Source organism: Neofelis nebulosa, chromosome 9 (assembly GCF_028018385.1).
Source record: "Neofelis nebulosa isolate mNeoNeb1 chromosome 9, mNeoNeb1.pri, whole genome shotgun sequence".
In the NCBI taxonomy this organism is placed as follows: domain Eukaryota; kingdom Metazoa; phylum Chordata; class Mammalia; order Carnivora; family Felidae; genus Neofelis; species Neofelis nebulosa.
In genome coordinates, this window is record NC_080790.1 from 38782765 (window position 1) to 38793982 (window position 11218).

The 11218-nt window shown below is 40.0% G+C and overlaps 1 long non-coding RNA gene and 1 gene segment (V, D, J or C); one reads left to right on the plus strand and one right to left on the minus strand.

Annotated features, from left to right (window-relative positions):
- Window positions 1-5370, minus strand: part of LOC131484772 (uncharacterized) — a 37895-nt gene extending 32525 nt beyond the window's left edge. Inside the window, exon 1 of the long non-coding RNA XR_009248441.1 lies at window positions 5012-5370. This is a non-coding gene — a long non-coding RNA (uncharacterized LOC131484772). The remainder of the gene's footprint in view (window positions 1-5011) is intronic.
- Window positions 1-9775, plus strand: part of LOC131484766 (immunoglobulin kappa light chain-like) — an 85602-nt gene extending 75827 nt beyond the window's left edge. The window contains 2 exon segments of the V gene segment in view: window positions 5385-5419; window positions 9248-9775. Coding sequence covers window positions 5385-5419; window positions 9248-9579 — 367 coding nt within the window.
- Window positions 9776-11218: the final 1443 nt, after the last annotated feature.

The window sequence follows — 11218 nt, forward strand, 5'->3', positions numbered from 1 at the left end:
AAATGAATAAACATTAAAAAAAATTTTTTGAAACACCCTAAAATACAAAAAAAAAAAAAAAAAGATTTTTAAGAATATTATTTTAAAGAAATAAACCCACAAGAACAGGAAGAATAGGGCAAGAGGCAAAAACAATACAATATTAGGTCAAATGGTAACCAAGACCCACAGAGCTGAAAAGAAAAGCTAATGGGAACAGAAAGCAGTGAGAGATCAGAATCCTTCTGCATGGGATCAGGATTATACACGTTGAAGGTATAAGGCAGTTTGGGACCGTGGGCAGAAAAGACCCAGAGCCCAAGTCCTTACCCAAGATGAGCAAGACTAGGTGGAGGGTGGAGGGCACTCAGGGCTGGGTCGTGAGCCATCAGGGAGCAAAGCAGAGTGCCCATGAGGGACCTGAAGATTTGACAGTGGGGAAGAAAACAAGTATGAAGAATCAAGCCTGAAATCATCAATTTCACAACTGCATCCAGAGCTAGCCCAATCAAAGTAGTTGTCCCTGATAGGTTTCTCAGTAGTAGGATAAAAGAGGACACAGGGCTAGGGCTAGATGCCAAGGGGACAAACAAAGGGGGGCAGGGAACTCCACAGCAGAGTTCGAGGGACTCATCGCTTGTGTATAACCAACCAGAAACCACAACACTTGACATGTAAATCTGGGTGGCAAGCCTCTCCAAGGGTAATAAACCCTGCACTGTTACTGCTGTTTTCTTTTTCACTCTAGGAAGTCAGAAAATACCCGCAGCCTTAATGTCTTCTTGGAAACATGATGAACATCTACATTTTCCAGAGCAGGTCCAAAATCTTGGGTCATGTTTACGGCACAAGCATGTGCACATGTTAGAACAAAGGATTTTGCTTCTTTCAGCACCTCTTCCTTCAGAGATGAGTGGAAACAGATACAGCTCCAAAGGACTAAGGAAGCAGCAATTTCTCAAGTAACCTCCTCTGTCTCCCTTCTTCTCGCTATGGGGCCACCTTGCCCCTTAGGAATTCAGGATAGGTGTCAATTTGTGGCACTCTAGCTGGAAGACCGCCAATTGATCAAGTTCTAGGCACCAGTGAATGTGGACTCAAGAATTTCATCCTTACCTTATGGGATATCAACTTGAATCAAGTATAAATGATAGCCATTACAGTCCTAAGGAGGAGTAAAGCTGATGTAAAAAGAACCACCTATCTTGGACTGCACTGTGATCGATGAGCTAGAAAAAAATATTGAACCACAGACTTCAAGATGGATTATCAGACACAAATATTCCAGAGCCAGGTAAGGAAACCACCATCCTCAAACCTTGCAAAACTATGCCATAGTGTCCCGGACAAGTTAGCTGATTTACTGTATGTTACCGGTGTGAGTGAAGCGGATGTCTCCAAATAGCCTGGTCAATTACGCCAACTAAAGGGCAAAAGTAGTGTTTCTTGAAATGGTAGATGTGAAAAACATTGATTAGACAGTTTAGCAATAGTTTTCAGGATGACTTACAGGTGGGCATTTGGTGTCTCTCGTTTCACTCTCTTTCCCTTGCTTTCTCTCTCTCTTCCACAAGCAGTTTAGAATTTATTCTAAGAATCTAACTTTGCTGGGGGTCAAATGGGAAACAGCTTCAGTGATGAGTTTGTTGGAATGCTCTCCCCAAATTTTCATTTCCATCACTCTTATACACAAATCCAAGAACCTGTCAGACTCGTGTACTGACAGTGTGCCTTTCCTCAGTAAATCAGTATTATCAAGGTCCATCATGGGCGTTTTGTAGAATGGTAGATCCTGGCAGAACCTCACAGATGCTTTGAAGACAACCTTTACCTTCGAATGATGAACCATACACATATTCAGGATCTCAACCATTTCTCAGTGATCCGTGTTATGTTACAACATCACGTCAGCCATTCTTATTGATCACAACTATATGGGATCGGTAAAATAGTTTCTGTCACAATAGTTCTTATGATAAGCAAATACTGTAGCAAATACTATATTAGTACAATAATTTAGACGCGCTCTTCACAGTAGATCCCAACTTCACATTAGTTCCCAATTTCACATTATTCACTGAGGAACATAATCCCCAGTAGAGCCATATCATCTTTATCATTCCCACTTTCCAGCCCCCCCATCACGCCCACCTATCCTACATTTGTATCTCCTATACAGAACCAGATTAATTCTTGATTTAAAGATTACAGAAAAACATTAATTGACCAAAAAAACCCTCATGCACGTGTATATATCATTTAAAATTATATTTATACATTGTACGTGAATATTGAGAATCCTAGTAGGCAATGTCAGAGTTTACTTTTTATCAAAATTGCTGCAGCCTTATTGTTTCTGAAAACCACAAAATGAATGTATTCACCTAATTTTTAAAAATCAGATAATCTACAACATACAGTAGGGGGAAAAGGAAATGTCATTGCTCTCCTCTTCCCAAACAACATACCTCTGTAAGCCCAGGAGATAACTACTGAGTAAAACTTGTTGTATTTCTTTCAGGAATTATCCTGTATTTATATCCATATATATCCATTAAAATGGAACAATATCACACAAAACATATCATTCCATGACCTGTATTTTCACAAACACCTTCCTTGTGACTATATAGAAACCGACCTCATCCTCTTATTGGTTGCTTAGTGCACCATTGCAAAGTTCTATCATAATCCATTTAACCAAATTCCTATTGGTGAAAATTTCAGTTATTTTCCATTTCTTCAACTTCTAAACATCTCAATGATCAGTCTTGTATATACATTTGAGCACAGTCATCTACTCATTTCCATCCCTAGGACAGTCTAAGGAGATCCCTTTTCCTTCTCCCACCCCAATGTCATTGGCCATACATGCTGCTTCCATTGGGTATTTCTACTCCCAGGGCCAATTAAGTGCATGAGCTCCCAGTGCTGCCACTCACTATTAGGGTGAAGTTACTTAACATCTCTGAACTCAATTTTCCTCATCTATAGAACAGGGATAATATCAGTTTCTTGTTCCTAGATTCTGGGGAATAATTAAATGTGGATGATTCATGTAAAATGTCTGACACTTTGTAAGTGTTCAATAAATGTCAAGTATTATGGCTAGTATTGCTTGTATCTCTGCAGAGAAAAATCACTCTGTCCTCTTTAGGATCTATGTTGACTATGTCCTCAGTCAACTCTTTTGCACACTAAATGTCCACTGGCCAGTTTCTCTCTTCTGTCTACCTCCATGATTCCTCTCTTTCCTCATCTGGTGAGATCCACTGCTGATTTTGCTATTAAAGACAATAGCAAAACTCTTGCTGACAGAATCAAGGAAACCTACCCCTACCTTTCAGAATTACAATTATAATTTCTCTTATGAAACTTATTATTTCTTTAATTTTTGTAACATTTATTTATTTTTGAGAGACAGAGACAGAGTGTGAGAGAGGGAGGGGGAGGGGTAGAGAAAGAAAAAGATACAGAATCTGAAGCAGGCTCCGGGGACTCTGAGCTGTCAGCACAGAGTCTGATGTGGAGCTGGAAACCATGAAACATGGGATCAGGACCTGAGCCAAAGTTGGACACTTAACTGACTGAGCCAGCCGGGAGCTCCAAATATTTTCTTTTTTTTTTTTTTTTTATTAACGTTTACTTTTGAGAGACATAGCGCAAGCGGGGGAGGGGCAGAGAGAGAGGGGGAGACACAGAATCCAAAGCAGGCTCCAGGCTCTGAGCTGCCAGCACAGAGCCCCACGTGGGGCTCAAACCCATGAACTTTGAGATCATGACCTGAGCTAAAGTCAGATGCTTAACCAACTGAGCCACCCAGGTGCCCCTGAAACATACTATTTCAGTGGTTAGTATTAGTCTTTGGTTTATTATAATTTATTAGCTCTGGTTCATTATTGATTTTCAACTCTTCATTGTGGAATGTCTTTTTTTTTTTTCATTCATTCATTCTGCAAATGTTTGTTGAACATTTGCCAAGTGAAGGTACTAGACTGGGCCTTCCAAATACAAGACAATGAAACATCAAACAATTTACAGTCCAGTAGGGTAGAAAGAATCTGACAGCCGGTAAGAACAACTAGGTGTTCTAGATCTGTCTCTGTACTCTGCAAAGCAGAGTCACTTGGCTGGGGGATAATCCAAGAGAAGGTCTCTCTTGAACTGAGTTTTGAAAAAATTCATTGGGCTCTGCACTGACAGTACAGAGCCTGCTTGGAATTCTCTCTCTCCCTCTCTCTCTGCCCCTCCCTCACGCTGTCTCTCAAAATCACACAGACACACACACACACACACACAGACACACACACACACACACACACTTTGATGGGGTTACCACGGAAACACCATGGCATGGCACGATTCCCCAGCAGCTCCAAAGACATTCTGTACATGGTTCATCTCATTGAACATGGTGGGTACCCTCTGACAACAGATGATCAACTAAGTAAAGTCTACTTTCTACTCTACTGATCTTTGATCTTTTGTTTTGGGCTCAGATGTCCTCTACAGCTTGATGCCAAAATATGTTTCAAAGTAAAATATGGGCCTTGATCTGATCTGATCTGATATACATTTAGTCTACCTTTTTTGAAACATCATGGCAAAGGAGAGGTCAAATACGAAGACACTCTTTAATTATCCTTAACTGAGAGAAAACTAGAATCCCATAATTATACTGAATGAGGTTTATCATTTGCAAAAGCCCCCTGCCCCAGGAGAAGGTATAAAAGAGTGAAAATTTTAAAACTTATTTGTTTTCTTTGTCATTTCCATTCAGGCTACCTTCAAATAAATACATAGGCAGTCCAGATAGGGTAGATGGCTAAAGAAAGGGATCATCAGCCCGTAGACATAAATATATCCTCTTCCAAGATTTTAGATCTTACCTAAAAAACATTCTCTATCAGGGAAGCCCTGAGGGTTCGACACCTGCTGGAAAACAGAGTAAAGCTTCAGCAGCTGACCCAGGGCCTCTGGTCCCCTTTAGTGAGAAGGGTTTTTGTACATTGACACAATGGGGAGCTATCACTGTGGTGGACGTTTGGCCAAGGAACCAAGCTGGAAATCAAACGTGAGTAAAACCCAAACCTTCCTTCTTCAGTTGTTTGTTGTCTTGTGATTCCCGGATCTATGAAGCGATCTGTATAAGCTGACGTTTTACAACCAGGATCTGACATCCTCTAAGGCAAAGATAAAGTCTACAAACAAACTCAAAAGTGGATTACACATTTTCTGTGAGGAACGGGATTCAGTCATTGGGTGAGAATAACTTGTCTAAGTGATAGTTTCAGAAATCTATGGGGAAGCATAATTATATGTTCTACACAGAGCCTTGCTCAGTTGTCAGAAAAGGAAATTCAGTTTTCGTATAGGAAGGAGATTAGGAGGAACTACTGTGTGTACAGTTTCGGCCAGGGGACGAAGCTGGAGATAAAACGTAAGTATTTTTTTCAACTAATTCTTCACTGTTTTTGTCTAATTGGTTTGCTTTTTCTCCCCCCGCCCCCCGGCCTTTTCAAGTGTTCTAATTAATTACATGTCAGGGATAAAACAAATCTCATTCCCAGACCAGGTACAGAGGAGGGAAAATCATTCCACTGGAGGCTAGCTGACCGCTGATTTTTAAGATTTCCAAATCAAAATAGGGTCACTGGGGAGAGAGACTACCGTTTCAGGGTGGGTTTTCATAGAGGTGGAGGTTAAGGGAAATCACTGTGGTTCACTTTCGGCCAGGGGACCAAACTGGAGATGAAACGTAAGTACCTTTTTGTTCAATTATGTGTGAGGTTTTCGTCCTGTTGTAATATTTGTTCAAGTTTGTGACATTTTGGTAAAATGAGCCATTCCTGGTGCCCCAAAAGAAAATAGCAGAAAATGAGAAAATAGCCAACTTTTCAGCTAAGCAAACAAATCGTTGAGTTTGTGATGAGAGTAGGCTTTGTGGGGAGAAGGGGAAAGACAGCTGGAGTTTTCTCGGAATTGGACTTTCTTATATGATCAGCGTCAGAAGGAGGTTTTTGTTGAGGGCTAAGTGTCAAAGCCCTCAGTGTGGCTCACTTTCGGCCCAGGTACCAAGCTGGAGATCAAACGTAAGTACACTTTTCTAGTCCTTTTTCTGGTAGTGTTGTGAAATTTGGGGGTTTTCATGTGTGGAGTGTGAGTTGAGGTCAACTCTGAAGAGCACAGGATTCTTCTGAAAATCAGATGAGTAAGGGACTGAAAATCAATTTGTCTCAAGGAAGAGCAAAGAGACAGTTAGTTGACATGGCATCTAAATTGCCAGATTTTCTCTGTATCCATCAATCTAATGAGCTTAGCAGCAAAAAGAGTTTTTGTTGAGGGAAAAGTAATCAAGTTAATACAGTGGACCACCTTTGGCCAAGGGACACATCTGGAGATTAAACGTAAGTAATTTTTCTCCGTTGCCTGTTGAAATTTGGGTCTAAATATCAGTGATGACTTTCAGAGACTGAAGTATGAATTTTGTGCGGACGGGTACATGAGACCATTTCAGATTTGTCATCAATTTCAAAAGTTAAACTCAGCTCCAAAAATGGATTTCTAGACAAAAAGATTAATTTAATCTAAATTTCATTGTTCAAAAGGAAAAAAAAAATTAGTGTAGATGAAAAGGAATCTTTGAAGCTCGAGAGAAAAAGTGAACTAATTTTCGCTGAGTTTTACCAGATGTTATGGCGAGTTTTGCTTGTTCTGTGTGATACAGAAATTTATTTCTTAGCCTGTTTTCTCTCCTGATAAATAATTTTATAACAATTAAAACCCATAGAATGCATGAAAAATTGGTAAGAAGTTAGAAAAGCGTAGTTGTTTGCCATGTAAAACCTGCAGCTTAATTGAGAATCAGCTGCAATGCTATCTTTGGAGACTAACTAAAACGAGTGATTAACTGTTAATATTCAAAAATTCTACAGAAGTTCTATATCCTGATAGCTACCTTCTTTGTAAAAATCCAATTTTTATATTAGACTAAACGTGAGATGATTTCTTATTGTAATGGTGAAAAGATGGTTATCGCGAAAATCTCAGTTTTGAAAACATTCGTTTAAATTAAGTAAAATAAAATAATTGCATGTTTGAATGCTCATGGACTTGTAGAAAAATAGTAAATATTTTAGTGAATGTGTTCTTTTATTTCCCTCCGTTATTACTTGGCCACTTTATATCTTCAAGGAAGCCATGGCACATCTTGCGTGGTCTATAGACCTCATGGCAGTCTTTTGTCATGACCGAATAACTTTCGTGATCAGGCCACAGCACTCGTGTGGCAGTGCGCCTAGCCACTAAAGGCCACGGCCACTCCACGTTCGTTCGCCTGTTCAACTCTACTGTGGCGGCTTTCCCGACACAGTGATACGAATAATGGCAGTAACAAAAAAGAATAGAAATGTAGTGGGCACTGAGCTAACATAGAAGAAACAGGGAGAAGTCTGATTTATTAGAAATTTCAGAAATAAAATTCAGTCATTGTTATATGAAAATTTCCATTAGAGGACTATAAAAAAGTTAAAGCTACTTTTGTTTTCAGTGACATGTAATGATTTCAATATCCTCTCATCAAATATATTTAAATAATAAAAGTACAATCCTAAAGAAAGAAATATATATCATTCTTCCCGAGTAAAATCCTTACCAGCAAAAACTGAATTTAAGGCCGTCTGGCCATTCCAGTTTTAATCAATTAACTTTTACTGAGTTCACATTAAATACCATCAGATAAAAAAATAAATTTGTGACATGTTTTTAATTTTCAAAAAATTAATGGCTTGGGAAGGACTATTTTTCAGTTGTATGAAATATCTAATCATAGACAAATGCCATTAATAAAAACTTGATATAAATATATTTTCCAATACTTTCATTCTGTGGTAGAAAATTTTTAATCTGAGTATTTTAATTCCATACCCTCTAAAATAGTTTAGTAATTTTTTGTTGTTTACTTCAGCTGATTTCAAAAGTGGTGCTTATGAAAGATTATTTTTGGTCGGCAACAGTTTTATAGGACTATTTTAGAGCTGTTTTAAAACTCTGAGAACTATTTTAGAACTATTTAAACTATGTAGCTTTTTAAAACTATTTTAGGGCCTTTTAAAAACATTTTTTATAAGCTTAAACTCCATTAAAAGCTAATAAAATGTCTTGTAAGACTTTCCATATCAATGTGCTAATCATTTAATATTTGAATGCAGGATGGATATTTTAAAGGCATCAAGGAGTCACCCGGTTAGGAGTATCTTCCTAGATACTTCCCTTCCTTTTTTTCTAGAATTCACACTCTTTTGCGGCCAATGCTATTTTATAAAATTCTCAGAGAAAAATTAGTAATGAAGGTGAAAAGAGAAAAAAAAAATCAAAACATAGAAAGTTCAGTATCTTACTTTGAAATGCTTTGTTAATGGAGGTTAGCTTTATAAAAACCTGTTCACTTAACTGCAGTCTTCTCCCAGCAAAGGATTCTAGATTTGTTATTTTAGCCCTTGCTCTCTGACCAGACAGCTTGAATGCCCACAGGGGGGGATTTCCCAGACGCCATCTGGCAGCTGCTCATGGTCAGAACCGAAGCTAGCTAGTTCCTCGTAGGCAGGTGGCCAAAATTACAGTTGACCCCCATTGTCTGGTCTGTTATCGCCCCATATCATGACAGCTGTCAGAAGAGGGGTCAGTCTTCCTTCAAGGCCTTTGTAAGGAGGTGGGAGAGTTGCTAGCCTGATCACAGAAGGTAACAGGGCTGTGCCTCAGCCCAGGCACAGACTCGGGGCTTAAAGTCACTCTATAGTGTGGGTCTGGCTCTAACACACTCAAAGAAAACCCAGGAAGGAAAAAGCAGCCCGATATTGCTACACAGTTCTGGGAGAGGCACGGAGGAATGATCGCTGTAAGGGGGTCCAAGACCTGTTTTCTCTTCTAAACTTTGAGGGAATCAGACTAAATGGCCTTTGTTTCTTTGCCTAAAGTACTGGGTGTACGGCAGGGGGCAGGGAACACAGCTGAAGGAAAGGTGAGGTCAGAAAAGCAAAATGGCTGCAAAGAGTTCAAACAAAACAGTGTAAAACTTTCTTAAGAGATAGGGACTAGAGAAACACTCAAAATCATGGAGATTATAAATCTGCTTCCTGGTCTCCCTCATTGCTACACAGAATAAATTGCTCTGTCTCCCTTATGGGCTCCGGGATTGCCCACAAACAATATGCCCAAATGGAGAACTTCCTTGTTACTTAACAACCATTCTCTGTGCTTCCTTCCTCAGGGAGTGATGCTCAGCCATCTGTCTTTCTCTTCCAACCATCTCTGGACGAGTTACATACAGGAAGTGCCTCTATCGTGTGCATATTGAATGACTTCTACCCCAAAGAGGTCAATGTCAAGTGGAAAGTGGATGGCGTTGTCCAAAACAAAGGCATCCAGGAGAGTACCACAGAGCAGAACAGCAAGGACAGCACCTACAGCCTCAGCAGCACCCTGACGATGTCCAGTACAGAGTACCAAAGTCATGAAAATTTCTCCTGCGAGGTCACTCACAAGAGCCTGGCCTCCACCCTCGTCAAGAGCTTCAACAGGAGCGAGTGTCAGAGAGAGTAGCCTAGCAGGCCTCATCACCTGCGCCTCAGTCCCAGACTCTCTGTCTCCCTCCTCAGGCCTCCGGACCTTTCCCATCGGAGACCCACACCTATTGCAAGCCCTTGTCCCCACCTTACTGCCTCCCCCTCTTTGGCTTTAATCATGCTAATAATATTTGGGGGGAAATGAATAAATAAAGTGAATCTTTGCACCAGTTGGTATAGTTTTTTTTGTGTTTTTTTTTTCCAATTACCCAGTATATCTTCTAAGGAACTAAACACCCAGTTGCTATAAAATCATCACCACGTATAAAAATCATCATCCCGCATTCTACCTGACCTTCCTGTCCTCTACGAGACACTCCATGAAAGCCATAAGCAACCTGTCTTCATATCCTGCCCACCCCCAGGGCCATGGTGTAAGAGGCTTGCTTCCTCATTTTCCCCTCCCCAGCAGACCCTCAGAGTCCTTTTAAGGGTGACAGTTTCTACAGTCACATATCTTCTGATCCAGTTGAACTTACCTAAGAATTTACTCAAAGCAAATTTTTCAAAAGAAAGAAACATCTATAAAGAGTCATTCACTGTGACATTATATAAAATAACAAGACAATGAAAATGATCTAAATGAACACGCAATAGGGAAATGGTAAAGTCCATCATGGCACTTTAACTTAATGGAATGTGATCTCTCTATCTGCCAAAAACCATACTGAGTGCTTTCCACAACCTAATTTAAACCTTACTTTACTGCAAGGTTAAAAATGTTCATTAAAATGTTGGGCAAGTTCTAAGGTGCACCTGGCTGGCTCAATCGGTTGGGCATTCCATTCTTGGGTTTGGGCTAAGGGCACGATCTCATGGTTTTGTGGGTTCGAGCCACGCATCAGGCACTGTGCTGACAGCACAGAGCCTGCTTGGGATTCTCTCTCTCTCCCTCTCTCTCTGCCCCTCCCCCACTCATGCTGTCTCTGTCTCTCTCAAAAACACATAAACTTTAAAAACTTTATTAAAAAATAAAAATAAATAAAAAATTTTAAATGTTGGGCAAGTTCTAGAAAGCGGAGAGAGATTCATACAGTATAACCTAGCAATCCCACTTCAAATGACTGTGTCTCTGTCCACCGGAAGACCTGTGCACATTTTCAGAGCTGCTTCATTTATAAAAGCCCAAAACCAGAAATAATCCAAATGCCCACCAACAATAGAATGGGTCACAAAGTTGTAGTATGTTTACACACTGAAATTCTATTACATAAGGAGAATTTTAAAACTATAACTATACCGAATGGCATAGATGAATCTCATAAACATGACAACAAGCAAAAGAAACCAAACACAAAAGATAATTTTTTAAATTTCTTTAATGTTTATTTATTTTTGAGAGAGAGGGACAGAGCATGAGCAGGAGAGGGGCAGAGAGAGAGGGAGACAGAGTCCAAACTAAAAAAAAAAATTTTTAATGTTTATTTTTGAGAGAGAGAGACAGACAGAGTGAGCACGGGTGGGGGAGGGGCAGAGAGAGAGGAAGACACGGAACCGGAAGGAGGCTCCAGGCTCTGAGCTGTCAGCACAGAGCCGAACACTGAGCTTGAACGCACAAGCTGTGAGATTATGAGCTGAGCCGAAGCCAGATGCTTAACCACTGAGCCACCCAGACA